The 19,070-nt window shown below is 36.5% G+C and overlaps 1 protein-coding gene across 1 annotated transcript; it reads left to right on the top strand.

The window, feature by feature from the left end:
• The first annotated feature begins 107 nt into the window (after positions 1-107).
• LOC134662794 (histidine-rich glycoprotein-like) lies at positions 108-17,303 on the top strand. The gene is made up of 4 exons (XM_063519098.1): positions 108-737; positions 13,425-13,644; positions 16,255-16,447; positions 17,128-17,303. The coding sequence occupies exons 1-4, from the start codon at positions 216-218 to the stop codon at positions 17,264-17,266; spliced, it is 1,074 nt and encodes a 357-aa protein (XP_063375168.1). The 5' UTR covers positions 108-215; the 3' UTR covers positions 17,267-17,303.
• The last annotated feature ends 1,767 nt before the right edge of the window (positions 17,304-19,070 follow it).

The following is a 19,070-nucleotide window of genomic DNA, read 5'->3' as shown; positions in this document are numbered from 1 at the left end:
CAGAAAACTTAATTTTATTCACGGTCATAGTTTTCACCGAAAATCCATTTTAGCGTCACTTTAGTACGCTTTCTATGCGGGGTCCAGGCGACAGTGCATCGCTGGCTTTGACCGCGCGCGCCCGCTTGAGCAAATATCATTGTTTACTTATTCTTATTCGCAATCTACCGACTTTGAAAGGTATAAAAGAAAAAAACACAACGCTTGCAGCAGTGATGAAGTTACTGTGGTTGTTGTTAGTTGTTGCGGTGGCCGCTCAGCTCGATGACACCATCGAGGAAGAGGAGCTGGAAGACCCTTACAATGAAGAAGATTATGAGCATTCTAGAGACAAAAGAAACATAGATGACGAACATTCTAGAACCAGACGAGATATAGAAGATGATGATCCTTATGAAGAGATTTATAGGACGCGGCGGGATATTCATGGACCGTTTGAAGACCATTCTAGAGCCGGGCGTGAGATAAATGGCGATTATGAAGAGAATTATAGGACACGTCGACATGTGCAGGAAGGTCCGTTTGAAGAGCATATACGAGTGAAGAGATGCACATACGAAGATGTCCCGTTAAGCCGCGTCCGTCGCTCATTAAGAACTCCTCGCCAAGTCCATCAATATGAGGTCCATGAGTTTACAGATGGGGAAAGTTATCCATCACCTCCTTATGAAGAAATGCTAGCGGCTAGCGCCGAGCATTATCATAAAGTATACGCAGCTCCAAATACGAGGCCAGATGTGAGTGTGCCTATTGTGTATCGTCCTGTGCCGTCTGTGTTGTCTCCTGTGCCATATAAACAAGCTCGTCAAGTGTCCCAACCTTTCCAAGCTCAACCTTCGTACTCTTACCAACCTCACGCTCCTGTCCAAGCGTCATACGCAAAAATCCAAACCCCTCAACCCCAATATTCTCAAAATTTAGTTCCAAAACCTCAAGTATCCCAATATTCTCAAAATTTAGTTGCAAAGCCTCAAGTAGCTCAATATTCTCAAAATTTATTTGCAAAACCTCAAGTCCATCAACCCTTTGAACCTATCCAGGCAACGCCTCAAGTACTCCAATATTCTCAAAATCTGATTGCAAAGCCATCCATCCATCAAGTCTCTCAACCTTCAAATGTAGCTCAAACCCACCAACAACCATTCCTAGTTCCAGTAAAATCTTCTATCCAAGTGGCTGATGCTCCCAATTCCTTCCTAAGTCCCTTGGGTATCATCCAAGCGAAAGTCCCGCTTTCCTCAGAAGTGGCTGTAGCTACCGTGGAAGAAGTCCCGCTGCATAGGGATCAGCAGGAAGCAGCGGCCGTGGTCAAGCATAAGCAGCATGCGTCGGGGCATAAGCAGGGCGGGGGGCATGCGAAACATGCGCAGCATGATGCGCATAAAGGAGGAAAGGTATGTTGTGTTTTGTGTTTAGGTTGTGCTTCATTAACTTTGCACCTGCATTAAAAAAAATTACAAATTATTTTGGCTGGTGGTTTGGTTGGTTGTATGAAGAGTTCAAGTGCAAAAATATTAAGAAAGTAGCTATATTTATTATGTAAAAAAGTTATATAAAGAGCCTCTTGTAGTTTGATACAGTTTACAATTAAAAACGCATTTAGAAATTGTTCGAAATTGATAGGTATTTCTGTTATCCATATAATAGTTGAAATTCGCAATGTAAAGTAAGGTTTGCAAACACACTGTTTGTTTGGCTAAAAAAAACCTCTCCACTTTTAATAATATAGTTGACGAAATGCCTAAAAAACATTAAATACATTATACATGAAACAATACCGAATTCAATTAACGCAACAATGTGAAATATGGAATTTGTAAAGATTATGTAAATCAATATACTTTTTAACCCGAAAATAATGAATTAAGATTGCTTTTCATGATTTCTTCCATACATTTTAGCGCGGCCTGGCGTCACAGTCCGGTCGCACGCTTTTTGTATGGGCGTTTTTGCTCGCAGAACAGGCACGACATGTATTTTTCACCACACCAACTGGTAAAGGCTGTCTTGATTGTTCGAAAACTAATAACAAAGTTGCATTTTATTCATATGTGAGGCAAAGTAATTAAATGGAGTTGTTTTCTTATGTTTGGTGGTAGAATTGACTTTTAAATGATGATTTTGAGGGATAAATATTTTCATAACATTAATTTTCGATCGATTTGCTTTAAATTTGTTTAATATTTTACAGTTTGTGTTTTCCTTGTGTTGGTAAAAAATATTAAGCGCTGGTGGCCAAGCGATAAGAGCGTGCGACTTGCAATCCGGAGGTCGCGGGTTCGATCCCCAACTCGTACCAATGAGTTTTTCGGAACTTATGTAATATCGTACATAAGTTCCGAAAAAGTCATTTGATAACTTACCAGTCACTTTTCGGTGAAGGAAAACATCGTGAGGGAACCGGACTAATCCCAATACGGGCCTAGTTTACCCTCTGGGTTGGAAGGTCGGATGGCAGTCGCTTTCGTAAAAACTAGTGCCCACGCCAATTACTGGGATAAGTTGCCAAGCGGACCACAGGCTCCCATGAGCCGTGGCGAAATGCCGGGACAACGCGAGGAAGATGATGATGATGATGTGTGGTGAAAAATATTGCGTTTCACTCGGTGGCATAATTTGTTTAACCCTCGTGCCTTAAAACCCTCGCAACGCTCAAGATTCAATTTTTCGAAACACTCGCTACGCTCGTGGTTCAATTTTGGAATAGTTCGCTTGCTCAGGTATCAATATTAGCAAGAGGTTAAACAACAATTTTGCCCCCTTGTAGAACAAATAGGTAACTATTCTTATTTAGGAAACTTTTGGGATAGCAGATGTACTTATTAGAAACATTTAAATTTCACAGGATGTAGAATCGATTGACATCTTCCAAAAAATGTTTGCGTCTTGCTAATTATCATGACGATTAAGCATATATAGTTATCAAATTCTAAATAGGTACAGTCGCCATCAGATATATCAGAGCGGCCAAGGTGTTCACAATAATCTGAACGCGCACTTTAACGCCTTGACAATAGAGGCGTGTTCAGATATTTGTGAGCGCCTTGATCGCTCCGATATAACTGATGGCGACTGTACCTACGTCTGCGAAAAACCCTTTATTTAAGACGAAAATGGAGGACCTGCGCGAAATCGCCTTTTCACACAAACGTATTCTTCATTTTCCTCTCTGGGTTTTAACATTATTGAAAATATTTTGACGCAATTTGTTGTAAGTATATCGTGTGTAATCAGGTGCGATAAACACATGTTATACACATTTTGAAATGTAAATACATAAAAAAATTGTATGACATGTGTTTTTCGCAACTTATTTTTACAATAGGTAATCAAATAAACTTTAATAGAAAAAAACCGACTTCTCTAACTACTAGCCTGGACCCACTTAACGGCGCTTATACTTTATTTGGTAATATGTATACATTTTATGGTAATCATAGTGGTTTATTTAGTTTAGGTACCATAGTGATTTTCCGGGTCAAGGTCCGGGTCCGTGTCCGGATCCGAGTCCGGGTCCGAGTCCGAGTACGGGTCCGAGTCCGGAGTCCGGGGCCCAGTCCAAGTCAAAATCGAAATTCAAAATCACAAAACGTGTACTATGCGTCGTTGAAGAGTTCCGTTATGATCATCATCAGCAGTTCCACTTCATCAAATGCGACAGTTTTTAATAAAAATGCTCGATTTTCTGATGAAAATACAAAAATCTCTATACGCATGCCTTTAAGATTGGAGGAGTTCCCTCGATTCCTCGTGGATCCCATCATCAGAACTCGAGCTTGACAAAAATGTGGCTTATTAATTTAACTTGCTTAACAAACATAACGAAGAGGACAAATCGCCTAACGTGAACTATGCGTCGTTGAAAAGTTTTGTTCTGATCATCATCAGCAGTTACACTGCATCAAATTGCGACAGTTTTTAATGAAAATGCTTAATTTTTTAATGAAAATACAAAAATCACTATATGTATGCCTTTAAGATTTGAGGAGTTCCCTCGATTCCTCATGGATCCCATCATCAGAACTAGGTTTTGACAAAAACGGGACCAATTTGTATGCATATACATACAATCAAAAAAAAATTTTCAAAATCGGTCCAGTAATGACGGAGATATGGAGTAACAAACATTAAAAAAAAATAAAAAAAAACATACAACCGAATTAATAACCTCCTCCTTTTAGATTTGGAAGTCGGTTAAAAATCGAAAAAGCGTAGGGGCATAGCTATGGTTAATATACATCAAATCATAGATTTATAAGGCACAGATGGAGTGTTCGTACATATAATTTAAGTTTTGATTTAATCCGATTGTATTTATTGCAGTTAATGCATGTTAGACACTAAGCAATGTAATGCCAATTAGCACGTAAGGTTTATATGTAAGTGCTGATTGATTGAAGTGAATAAATGAAATGAAATGAAATACCATGTGAAGCCATTTCCAGTGCGACGTCACGTCGCACTCGTGTCACCGTATTCGAACCGCCCTGGCAGTTCTCAAGGTCAAATTGGTTTGTGTACACCTCCCGTTTAAAAATCAAAAACACAGCAAAGATGGTTGTTTGTGCAGTGAATGGGTGTCACAACGCATCATATAAAAAAAGCGGACAAGTGCGAGTCGGACTCGCCCATGAAGGGTTCCGTATTTAGGCGATTTATGACGTATAAAAAAAAAACTACTTACTAGATCTCGTTCAAACCAATTTTCGGTGGAAGTTTACATGGTAATGTACATCATATATTTTTTTTAGTTTTATCATTCTCTTATTTTAGAAGTTACAGGGGGGGGGACACACATTTTACCACTTTGGAAGTGTCTCTCGCGCAAACTATTCAGTTTAGAAAAAAATGATATTAGAAACCTCAATATAATTTTTGAAGACCTATCCGTAGATACCCCACACGTATGGGTTTGATGAAAAAAAATTTTTGAGTTTCAGTTCGAAGTATGGGGAACCCCAAAAATTTATTGTTTTTTTTTCTATTTTTGTGTGAAAATCTTAATGCGGTTCACAGAATACATCTACATACCAAGTTTCAACAGTATAGTTCTTATAGTTTCGGAGAAAAGTGGCTGTGACATACGGACGGACAGACAGACGGACAGACGGACAGACATGACGAATCTATAAGGGTTACGTTTTTTGCCATTTGGCTACGGAACCCTAACAAACAGACTGACATTACATTTCACGCGTAAGTATCGAGTTTAATGTGATATTTTTATTATTTTTACGTAATCGTAAATACAAAAATCCTAAGTTTCTCCAGCCGCCATTTCTTATAAATGTTGCCTTATAAGTGTAGTGATTTTTTTTCCTCAAAATGAGACATGACGTTTTAATTCTAAAATAAATACGCTTAATTGAAGTTCCTTGTATAATTGCATAAAAATTATATATTTTTAAGTATATTTCATTATTTTATTTCAATTTATGTATTATTTTTATTATTTTATGCACATTTTAAATAAAAAATAGTCAAAATGTATCCGTTTTTTTATTGAAAACTTATTTCACAAAGTACAGAAATGCAAAAAATCCTTAAAAGGAACATAAAAAGCTTTTGCTACAAAATCAAATCTACACACATACAAATTATTAATAACCAAGTGTTAAGGATGTGGTTAAAATACCCCACTTTGAGAGAAATATCTATATACTGGCAACACGTTTTTGTATATAGATGCTGATAAGCAATAATGTGTCAACCCACAAAAACTTAAAAAATGAGATTTTAATGCCATATTGTAGCTGGTCCGCTCGACTTCATTTTGCAAAAATGACCTTAGTGATTTGAAATTTATAAATATTCCAAAAGAAGGAAAAAAGGTTAACACAAATCCGTTAACATGTGTTGTCTGTTTTGCATTAATGCGTTTAGTGCCTTAACTTATTGCAGTAATGGCCAGAACGCGTAATAAAATGTCAATAATGTCTTAAGCGGCCAAGTGCGACTCGGACTCGCCCATGCAGGGTTCCGTATTTAGGGGATTTATGACGTATTAAAAAAAAACTACTTACTAGATCTCGTTCAAACCAATTTTCGGTGGAAGTTTGCATGGTAATGTACATCATATATTTTTTTTTAGTTTTATCATTCTCTTATTTTAGAAGTTACAGAGGGGGGGGGGGACACACATTTTACCACTTTGGAAGTGTCTCTCCCGCAAACTATTCAGTTTAGAAAAAATGATATTAGAAACCTCAATATCATTTTTGAAGACCTATCCATAGATACCCCACACGTATGGGTTTGATGAAAAAAAAAATTTGAGTTTCAGTTCTAAGTATGGGGAACCCCAAAAATTTATTGTTTTTTTTTTCTATTTTTGTGTGAAAATCTTAAAGCGGTTCACAGAATACATCTACTTACCAAGTTTCAACGAACATCTACTTACCTACTTACGAAGTTCAGAAAAAAGTGGCTGTGAAATACGGACGGACAGACCGACGGACAGACAGACAGACATGACGAATCCATAAGGGTTCCGTTTTTTGCCATTTGGCTACGGAACCCTAAAAAGGGGATTATTGCGACAAATTTAAATTTATTACGAAAATTATAAGTATAAATCACTAGTATTAATCGTATTTAAACTGACAAATACAACACTTTAATCAAAATCTTTAATTTTTAGAACAAACACTCAAAAACCGCGAAAAAATCTGGGTAAACACATTATTGCTTATCAGCATCCATATATGTGTGTATTGCTGAGCGTGAAACACGAGCCTCGCACGCACACATCGATCGAGTTTCGGCTTCACTTTTGACAGGTCAGCCGTATGGGGACTATGCGTATGCGTTATTCGTTTAAGCATCAAATTATGCAAAAAAAATCCATAATGTCAATATCTAGATAGGAAAATAGGGACTACGTTTAGATTACTAGTTTACTACGAGAAGCGGCCTCCCCTTTCCTCTTAGAGTCTGTGCGGAAAGAAAAGAGTCGTAGATTCTATTGGATCCCATACATTTCACGACTCTTATTTCCGCACAGACTCTAATTGTCAACAAACATAGATAGCGTTTGAAAAACTTTAACTTGACACAACTTATTTCAGCACATTTAGCTCATGTCACCCGCATTATAAAAGTTATAAAGACAAATCGATTGACAAAAACATAACGACTACCGTAGGCTCAAAGGGCTTAACGGACAAAACACAATAATGATAATAATGTAAAATTCAAACGCAATGTAGGTATATTGTTCTATGAATAAATGACTATGACTATGACTATGACACGATTTTTCAGGAGAGCCAAAAAACTGTTTTTTTTTTTGAGAAAAAAAATCAAGACTTTTTTGTTTGTTTCAATAAACTGATGCCTGTATGTGGCTTATTCTTAACTTTTTGAGCTCTTTTAAACTGATTGCTTGAACTTATAATACAATGCTTAGTTACGAAAATAGCATGTCCGTTACGCCAAAAAACATGACTGTTTTTAAGAAGAGCGTCTCTTACACCTCTTTTTTTATGGATTATCTTATTCGAAAAGGGCGTAATGTACAAAAAATTTACAACTTGGCGTAAATCCAACAATTTCGTTGCAATATGGCAACTTGCATTTAAGGAACAATTACTTCTAAGTACTATAATTTACATTTGTTTTTTTCAAAAACTTATAGAGATGTATTCATTGTTAAGTTTTTTCCCCATTTTTGTTATTTTGGATAATTAAACGTGGAAAAGGTCGTTCTTTTAGCCACAAAACCAATGTTTTCTTTTTTATTTGTTTATATTACTTCAACAGAATCACTGCTGTCCTACCATCTGTATTTATTTATATATATCAAAACAATTTATAACAATTACTTTTACTATAGAAAGTATGTATGCGCTATTTCTGTTTGTAATCTTAATTTGATCATAAATTGTACAACAACTCCAACTCTACGCTACGCTACGTAAATCCGACAATTTCGTTGCAATATGGCAACTTGCATTTAAGGAATACTATACTTTTAAGTACTATAATTTACAATTTTTTTTTCAAAAACTTAGAGATGTATTCACTGTTAAGTTTTTTCCCCATTTTTGTTATTTTGTATACTTAAACGTGGAAAAGGTAGTTTTTTTAGCCACAAAACCAATGTTTTCTTTTTATTTGTTTGAAATTATGCGTTATTTCTGTTTGTAATCTTAATTTGATCATAAATTTTACTTTTAAATACCATAATGCTATTAGTTACAATAGTAGTTTTGAGATCTCGTATGTCTGTTCAGTAAAACTTAATGAATATGTGATTATTTATGATATAACATCAGAGTAGGTAGCAAAAAAGACAAATGGCCAGGCCTACGTACTTCTATGTAAACGTTTATAGTAGACAGTAACTTTCATAAGGTTAATCCTATAAATTAAGGGTTAAACAAAAAAGTATTATTAATGAGCACATGAGCAGGTACTGCAAGTACCTACTTAATAAAAAAATGACAAGGAAAGTACTAAGTCATCCCACTTAATAAACTGGAAATTGTACATACATACATGTAGTATGTTGGCGTATCTCTTACATTGAATTCCCTAACATTCGTATAAATATCCACTAGTTGTGGGCGTAACGTACATTTAGCACTCAAAAATCTACTGTAAATAGGCGTAACTGTCAATAAATTAGCACAAATTTAATAAAATTTCCGATGCAAAAGGGCGTATCGTACAAAAAGTTGGGAGTTACGCCAAAATGTCTCACAACATTTATTTGAATTGGCAGATACGGCAAAATGCGTTGGAAAATTGTGTTCACGCATCGATTTTTCATATGGCTTAACGGACATTTTTTTCAAGTTATGGAGACGTTAAATATACCAATCGATAGAGAAAAAAATACTGAGTATAACTACATTCATAACTCATTTTCGTCATTTTGTCCCTTACGCCCTTTGAGCCTACGGTAGTCGATAACCTCAATTATGGGAGATTTGGCGTTATATGGCTCCTCTACACGATGGCCCAGCGCTGCGCCAGCGAGATGACCTTGTGGTGGTTGGAACGCAACTACCTACACGATGGCGACATTCAGTTGTGACTTGACCGGTTTCCAAGATGGTCGTGGAAGCATTAGCCGTTGCAGCAATTTATCTATACGCCACGTACCATTATTTTCATTAAGTAATTAAAAAAAATGGCGTAGAAGCTGCAAGAGTTTTTTGATGATACCTACTTCCCGAAAAAAAATGAATGTTAAATTTTTTCAAAGAATTACATTAATTAAGTATCTTTTTTAATTTCATGTTACCTTATAATTTGCTTAAATTATTTTAGCGCATATTATAATTTTTATTTAATTTTGTAGGTACTTACTATATCTAGTTAGATATGTATCTAATATTCATTTATTTCACTAAAGATGGTCAAGCAAGTCTTGTCAGTAGAAAAAGGCGGCAAATTTAAAAAATGTAGGCGCGAAGGAGTATCGTCCCATAGAAAATTTGAATTTCGCGCCTTTTTCTACTGGCAAGATTTGCTTGACCAGCTATATAAGTATATATTGTTATATTTAAATTGTAAATGTACTGTCTGCGTAAATTTCCTATTCCTTACTTCCATAATGAGGCCACGTACTCGTCATTTTTAATTAAAAAAACCGTAAATTGATACTGAGCACAAACGTCCACACTCGACCGCGTTCGAGCACGCACTGTGGATTAGGCCACGTGCGTACCGCCATCGCTGGCCCAATACCTTTGATGTGCGGACGAAAAACCGACACCGCGGCCAACCCATCGCCATTCGCCGCGCCATAAGCCAACCGACACCACTACCCTCTCTACACGTTGGCCCAATATAATGGACCAATATGTTGGGCCATCGTGTAGAGGAACCATTAAGGTTATAAATTGTATGGCGATGACACCTGTCGCCGTACCCTTCGTGTTTGAAACATATTGTTGGCGGCCAAGGTGTTCACAATATCTGAACACGCACTCTAACACCCTGACAATAGAGACGTATGATCAGATATTTGTGACCGCCTTAGCCGCTCCGATATATCTGATGGCGACTGTAAGTACCTACTTACCTGTTTAAGTTGAGGTGGGCTGCGCTGTGGCTGAAATGTCAAATTTTAATTTCAATTTCAACGGCGTACCTACTATTCTAATTGTAATATCGGGTAATGAATTTGATCTGCCAACTTTTTCTTCAACTAGAAACGTCACTTTTGACACTGACAGATAACAAATCCAGGTCAAATTCATAACCTATTATTACAAACAGAATACGCCCCTGAACGCGTTGGTCGTTCACTGGTTGGTCGTCAATTGAAGATGTAGGCGTCATATATTATAGCGTTGTGTATGGAAGACAAACATTTATTATTAGTAAAGGGTGTTTTTTAAAGGTACTTATACAAATTCAAAATTAAATAAAACACGTAAAAATACATTTTTATTTAAAAGATATTCTTATGCCATTAGTTCTTAAAAATGATTTCGGGCATATGGGCGCCACGGCTGGCTCGAATGAAGCGTAATCGGGAAGTCCAATTTTCGACCACTTTTTCGAGCAACTGGGGCCGTATATTGGCAATAACGCGGCGAATGTTGGCTTCCAAGTGGTCCAACGTTATTATCTGCGTAGACCTGTGATTTCACATATCCCCAAAGAAAGTAAACCATAGGTAGAGATCACACGATCGTGGAAGCCAGTTCACAGGTTCACTACGGGAAATTATGCGCTCATCGAATGTTTCCCGCAATAAATTGATGGTTATTTTGATTTTCAAAATAAATTTGCACAATTTGCAATCGTTGTTCTGGAGTAAGTCTATTCATTGTGAAAATGGAAAAACGTACTGACCACAAATATCCCGCCAACTGTTAAATTGACAATCACTAGAAACAGTGACTTATGCCAATTTAAAAACCAAACCTCTAATAATCTTTAATAGAAAAAAACCGACTTCTCTAACTACTAGCCTGGACCCACTTAACGGAGCTCATACTTTATTTGGTAATATGTATACATTTTATGGTAATCATAGTGGTTTGTTTAGTTTAGGTATCATAGTGGTTTTCCGGATCAAGGTCCGGGTCCGTGTCCGGATCCGGGTCCGAGTCCGAGTACGGGTCCGAGTCCAAGTACGGGTCCGAGTCCGGAGTCCGGGGCCCAGTCCAAGTCAAAATCGAAATTCAGAATCACAAAACGTGTACTATGCGTCATTGAAGAGTTCTGTTCTGATCATCATCAGCAGTTCCGCTTCATCAAATGCCACAGTTTGTAATGTAAATGCTTGATTTTCTGATGAAAATATATAAAATTCTATACGTATGCCTTTAAGATTTGAGGAGTTCCCTCGATTCCTCATGGATCCCATGTTCAGGACTTGAGATTGACATAAATGTGCCTAAAAACCTAACTTGCTTAACAAACATAACGAAAAGGACAAATCGCCAAATGCGAGCTATGCGTCGTTGAAGAGTTCCGTTATGATCATCATCAGCAGTTCCACTGCATCAAATGCGACAGTTTTTAATGAAAATGCTTAATTTTTTGATGAAAATACAAAAATCTCTATATGCATGCCTTTAAGATTTGAGGAGTTCCCTCGATTCCTCATGGATCCCATCATCAGAACTCGAGCTTGACAAAAATGTGGCTTAAAAACTTAACTTGCTTAACAAACATAACGAAGAGGACAAATCGTCAAACGTGTACTATGCGTCGTTGAAGAGTTCCGTTCTGATCATCATCAGCAGTTCCACTTCATCAAATGTCACTTTTTTAAATGTATATGCTTGATTTGTTGATAAAAACACAAAAATCACTATATGTATGCCTTTAAGATTTGAGGAGTTCCCTCGATTACTCATGGATCCCATCATCAGAACTGGGTTTTGACAAAAACGAGACCAATCTGTATGCATATACATACAATCAAAAAAAAAATATTTCAAAATCGGTCCAGTAATGACGGAGATATGGAGTAACAAACATAAAAAAAATAAAAAAATAAAAAATAAAATAAAAAAAATAAAAAAAACATACAACCGAATTGATAACCTCCTCCTTTTAGATTTGGAAGTCGGTTAAAAAAAACACCCCTACTGTAACAAAACAATATAACTTTACGTATAATTAAGGCTAAGCTTAGTTTAAATAATCTCCAAATATAGAGATTGTAACTGAGATTGATTGTACAACTAACCTGTTGATTGAAAATAAGCAGTTTTTTTTTATACAATAAGGTCAATGTGGCTAATGTCGTCATAGGACCAATTCCGTCCACGAGCGTATATTTCTTTGAGGGTCATTCGTAGAAAAAAAACAATCTGCTTATAATTGTTGAATCTAAAAGCAATCGCCGCTTTGTCGATGAAATTATCAATTTTGTTCGTTGATCGAAAAAAACGTTAGTAGACGGAATAGTCCCTATGACGGAATAAGCCACATGGACCTTACATGAAGCTGTAGGTATGCAGAATACGTCGTCAATTAGAAACCAACTCAAAAATATTACGTCAAAAAGATTTTTCACAATCTCTTCTTCTCTTGTTGTTGTTGTTTTTGTTGTTAAGATAGGAAGATTTACCTTGAATGAAGCAACATTGGAATATTCGTCTCCTTATGCCGTGATTCTCATAAAAGTCGCTGGAATGGTGTGTTCTCCTGTACCTGTTGAGCGAGTTTCAAGATAATCGCCAATGTAATATCGCCTACCTATATTATAATCGAATCGAATTGAAAATCGATTGTGATAATATAAGATTCTAAACAAGTGTGACGTCACTTACTGTTAGAGCCACAACAAAATTTATTAGACACGACTCCCAGCTTGAGTTAAAAGTCCTTAGGCGAACCTGTAACTACAGTTTATTTATCACTAGCTTTTGCCCGCGACTTCGTCTGCGTGGAATTAGTTCCAGCAGTTAAAGTATAGCGCCTGGATAAAATCTAATAGCAATAATTTTTAGAATAGCTTTATTGCTTACACCAATTAACAGGCAATTCATTTATTTTCTCACTTCCACGCCCTCTTTATGGATGACTTCCGACATAAAACTATCCTATGTCCTTCCCCAAGCTGTTTCTATGCCAAATTTCAACTAAATCGTGCACCAGCGCCGGTGCTACACCACACGAGCGGGACAGTTCCTATCGACAAAGTTTGTTATACAGTTGTTGTTAAGTCCCCGTACAAAATTTCACCCTTTTAAGGGACTCAAACAATCTCTATGCCAATTTGCATCTAAATCGGTTCAGCGGTTTAAGCGTGAAGAGGTAACAGACAGACATACAAACTTCCTTTTATAATATTAGTATGCATTACTTATATTACTCATTACAGTCATTACTATTCACATGTAAGCACGTAACTGTAGCTACTAAGATACTGTATTATTATTTTACGCACAACAGCGCAGTTTCCACTTTGAAAATTACTTTCTTTAACTTCTACTCTAATCTTCCAGAGCTCCAGTGGTTTCAAGCACGATCACCACGTAGACAAAGGTGCTAAGGGCTTCAAAACGGATGAGCTGCATCGTAAAGAATATGAGGAAGCAGAAGGAAAGAAGAAGAAACACCATGATAAAGCAGACCATAAGGGCAGCCATGAGGAACAGGCTCATGGGCATAAGGGGTCTAAGTTCGATGAGAAGAAGGGGCATAAGAAGGGACACAAAACGAAAGGTAAGCTTATTGTGTAAGGAACCAACGAGAGAATAAACAGAAAAAAGCAAGACAAAGGAGATTTCTGAGAACACTAGATTAAAGGTAAGATACAATAACGTTATCTAAACCATACCATCAGAGGAGTCATGAGAAACAATCACAAAGGTGACGTAAAATAATGTGAAGAAGGGATATATTTAAGACTCAGGTAAGTTTATAAAATAAAGGAGCTAATGCCATAACCTCTGACTTTCTGTGAACTTGACGGAGTTTAATTTAATCTAGAAAATTTTGATACCTAGTCGTCAGAAGCCTCAAAGTTACATTGAAAGAGTCTCTGAAGGTATTTGAACCGTTTGTCTGCTATTGGCTTAAGCCAATATGATAAAATGAAAATTACCTACTTTGCGACATTTATAGGTATTCATTATCATCTAATGCAACTAGCCCAAGGCCAACCATTGTGTCTACAAAAACTTGCAGACGCAATAAAAAGAAAACTTACAAAAAATGTAACTAGAGGTTACTAACCGATGTTCATTGAACTGATAACTCTTTACTTTAGTTGACTTTAGAAGTTTAGACTGTTAAAGTATTGTCCACACTTTTATCAAAATGATGGCCAATATGGTCATCTTGACTACAGGCCATTTTTTAGTGTCATTTTACTCATTTTAAACTAAATATTGACTTTTGAGAATTTGGGACAGATACCGCCCTAACCGGGTGATCTAGTGGTCAGGAAGTAAGCTGAAGACAGTCAAGATCCTGGTTCGATTCCTGCCTCGGCCGCCGGAGGACTTGGTCACCTTTTCTTTATAGTATTTTTCAAACTCCATAGGCTTACAGGGTGTCATTTCAATACAATTTAGCGAGATTTGGCGTTTTAAATGCCACCCAACCCATCGTGTTTTAAAAATATAAATATTTACTTGTTTTATCTCCGTTTAAGACATTTTTAATCACTTTATTTGTATACAGGCTTCCACACTGTACAAACATTTATTGTTAAACACTTAAACAAATTCTTATCAGTTGAGACATCGTTAGGTACACTTAAACAAGATGTCAACCTCATCATCATATCAGTCAAAAGACGTCCTTACTGAACTTAACCTTCCGAAAGTATACCTACATAAACAGTTGTCTTCAGTTACTCATTCTTTGATATTATATACCTACCTATCTTTAAAAAAGAAACATAATTGTGAGACCATTACGTAGGTATATTAGCTACCTATAGGTTCTGTAACTTTTTCTTTTTTGAGGTGTGCAATAAAAAGTATCCTATTCTATTCTACAGCTATGTGTGGATTTCTTAGACCTATGTGAGTAGTTAGTAATTGCAGTAACATACCTAATTGCCAATGCATGCAAACATATTTTGATTTTGGTACTCTACTTACTATGGATTCAAGGTTGGACTTCGCTGAACTCATGCATTTTCTCTCGAAAAGATAAGTTTTTTTTTAATGTGATAGTCAGCAAACGAGCAGACGAGCCGCCTGATGGGAAGCGGTAATCGTCGCCCATGGACATAAGCAACATCACAGAAGCCACCTAAGCGTAAATACTACGCGTTTGTTATAATAATTATGTAGTCTGTTCTTTATGTTAAAAACTTATATTTCATATCAAACGAATCAGGAAATTATTTTATATATTAAACCGCAAACAGAAAACCCATAATTTGCCACAAATCGTAAACAAATCACACTTAGATCGATTTGCGAGAGAAAGTTGCGCTTACGCAAGATTATTGTTATTTGCGGTCTTTTATCGTTCGACCTCGGCTTTAATAAGAAATAGGTATTTAGAACATTTACGACATAATGTGTCAGTTTTTTTGTTGTTTATTATGTTGATTAATCAAAATCAATCAATCTCAACTCAACAATCTGTTGACGTAATGTTTGATTAAAAATGATTGTTTTTTTTTTTTGAATTTACGAGCCTATAAATCCTAATGTTATTATTAGCGACAATCTGTTGCTTTTCTTGTTACTTTATTGGTTTTGTTGTTCATTATGTTGATTTACTATTCACGTAATGGTCTGATTGCATGAAAGCTAATAATTTAACCTAATTATTAGCCTTCATCTAATCAGAATACCTACATTAAAAAATATAGGTTTATTTTTTAGTCAAACGTAGAATTGAACTCATTACCTATATCGTATCTCAGTAGACTTGCAAAACAAGTCTTTCTTATTGATCGGGTGCAGATTTCTTGTACAGTCACCTGCAAAAATATATTACTCTTGGAAGGCCGGAAAAATGTCTGACACGATGTTATTTGTAGTGTCATAAGAGCGTGTCACATGTTTTTGCGGCCTTCGAAGAGTAACATATTATTTCGGGCGCCAGTACGAAAAACGAAAACGATCATAGCATTGGCAGCGCTTGTGGTCAAAAGTGGTGAAGTTCCCATCTGTGTTTCTGTCGAATGTCATACGTCTTTTAGTCAAATTTTGAGTTTTTTCCTCATATTGGCTGGTAAAATTTACCTTTTAATTGATACATTTATTTGGATTAGATTTCTAATATTTTCCTCGCCTTAGTATGGTGGAAAATTGTAAATAACTATTTTATAATATCTTATTTAATGGTCCTTCTCTTCTCTTCTAGGCTACCACAACAAATATCACAAAGACGAGTTCCACAAAGAGCACAAGTTCTACGATGACTACCACAAGAGCGGGGAACACCATCGATACGGCAAATTCAACGCGAAACACGCCAGCAATGAGAGCGGGAAGAAGAAGGCACATCATGTTAATGCTGGACATGACTTCGTTGAGAGAGGGAAGAAGGGATACAGGTGAGTGAGACGAAAGATACGAAATAAATAGACATAGACGTAGGCAATAGACATGGGAGCAAGACAGCGGTATTAAACACGCTAGCAACGGAAGTGGGAAGAAGAAAGGACATCATGTTAATGCTGGGCATGTCTTTGTTGAGAGTGAGAAGAAGGGATACAGGTGAGCGAGATAAAAAATACGAAATAGTAAAGGTAGGACAGCGGTAGTAAACACTCCAGCAATGGAAGTGGGAAGAAGAATGCACATCATGTCAATGCTGGGCATGACTTCGTTGAGAGAGGAAGGAAGGGATACAGGTGAGTGAGACGAAAGATACGAAATAGTAAAGGTAAGAGCATGACAACAGTTAACATCATGCTAGCAATGAGAGCGGGAAGAAGAAGCCACATCATGTTACGCTGGGCATGACTTCGTTGAGAGAGGAAAGAAGGGAAGGGATACAGGTGAGTAAGACAAAAGATACGAAGGAGTAAAGGTAAGAATGACACAGCAATGAGAGTGGAAAGTACATGACTTCTTTGAGAAATACAAGTAGGTAAACAAAATTATAGCCATCTTACGGTCTCCAATTGTTTTTGGCAACTATAATTAGGTATTCATTTGTTTCAAGGCACTATCTGAGACTTAATATAGTCATGGATGCTTTCTCTTTCTAACTCAATATTCTTCTTCACAGCAACAAGGGCCATCTGGACGCGGACCACAAAGGGTACAACGGCAAGCAAGGCCACGAGGAACACCACGAGAAGCACTCCTCACACGGCAAGAAAGGGGGCAAAGAGGGGGGCTCGCACTGGAAACATGTCAAGAACTAACTACAATGATGTGCAAGGTACGGAAAGTCTCCTAAAAATTGCAGAAATTTTCAAAAATTTTAGTATTCAAAAGTTTCCATGTAGAAAATTTCTCAATTTCGGAATCTTTCTGTCAAAGCGTCAGAAACAATGCCATGATGTAGGGCTATTTTTAAAGCCAACAGACACCGTAAAATGTGATGTACGAAGGCCTCAGTTATTTGCGTAAATAGGTACCTTGCAGTGATTTCTATCTGTGAAATTGTATGCAATAATGTGTCACACCGCTTGATGTGACAGTCGTCATACAGTTTCGAATATTACGAGTATTAGTTTTGTTATAACTGGCGCGATGCGTGTTTTTAATGTAGCGTGCAAAATTGCAAATGCCATTATTCTAAGGGTTTTATGAAAGGTTGTGACACCAACTGCCAGTTATTTTAATAATCAGTATTATTACGAGTTGGTACATGTATGTGAAATACCTATTATTAGTAAAAATATCTATTGATACTTTTTTGGCATATTTCTAAAGATTCTTTCTTCTACCTTCTAAGCTCAACGAAGTCAAAATTATTTTCGTTGTCTTGTTTATGTCCCCAAAAATATGTGACGGAGACTTTTTGTATGGGGTGAAATTTCGTTTTTAATTTTTTACGAGAGAATTATAATCTACAGCTAGAAAGACATACCTACACTAAAGTCTAAACTATTTTTATTTATTTGATAAAAGACAAAAATAGAAGGGTGACAGAGTGGTCAGAAACAAGATTTAAGAGCCCATCAACGTCCACACTAGCGCCACAGCTAAATAATCGTGATTATTTAAATTTAACGAAATATATTTAAAAGAAGCGGTCAAGCTTTGGAAGTGTCAAAAGTCGCATTGTTAAATCTTAGTGTAAGTTTGTATAGTATAAGTCTGTTTATTTAGTTCCGATCACAATGCTATCCTAAAACTATTGTCACACCTCCTGAAAAATGATATTAGAAACCTCAATATAATTTTTGAAGACCTATCCATAGATACCCCACACGTATGGGTTTATTGAAAAAAAAATTTTGAGTTTCAGTTCTAAGTATGGGGAACCCCCAAAATTTATTGTTTTTTTTTTCCTATTTTTGTGTGAAAATCTTAATGCGGTTCACAGAATACATCTACTTACCAAGTTTCAACAGTATAGTTCTTATAGTTTCGGAAAAAAGTGGCTGTGACATACGGACGGACAGATAGACAGATAGACATGACGAATCCATAAGGGTTCCGTTTTTTGCCATTTGGCTACGGAACCCTAAAAAGGGGGCCGCTACGTACTGTAGGTATCTTGTATTAAAGTAAGTACCTTTTGAATACATCAAACTAGTTTCTGTGTTGCTGGATTCGTCAATCTATGAACTCAAAACAAAAACGGCCGTTTTAATTTAACTTTGGACGCCTAGATTGACGAATCCAGCAACATAGAAACTAGTTTGATGTATTCAAAAGGTACTTTAATACAAGATACAGTACGTAACGGCCCCCTTTTTTTCAATATCTTTCGTTAAATTTAAATACTTAATCACGATTAGTTAGCTGTGGCGCTAGTGTGCACGTCGATGGGCTGTTAACGAAAATAATTTTGACCCAGTAACTAATAATTGAAATGCCTCTAAAGTACAAACAAGCTACTTTAAATTACCAATAGTCGTACGAAAAAATATTAACAAGAACAGATCGACGGTTAAATAAACAGACATCGAAACCCACTTAACGTTTAATAGAAAAAGTGTATCAAATAGTTAAACCGGTTATATCGAATGACGCAACCGAAAGACCGAAACGAAC

Source organism: Cydia amplana, chromosome 3 (assembly GCF_948474715.1).
Source record: "Cydia amplana chromosome 3, ilCydAmpl1.1, whole genome shotgun sequence".
Classification (NCBI taxonomy): domain Eukaryota; kingdom Metazoa; phylum Arthropoda; class Insecta; order Lepidoptera; family Tortricidae; genus Cydia; species Cydia amplana.
Note: the sequence above shows the minus strand (reverse complement) of the source record. Positions and strands in the feature narration are given on the sequence as shown.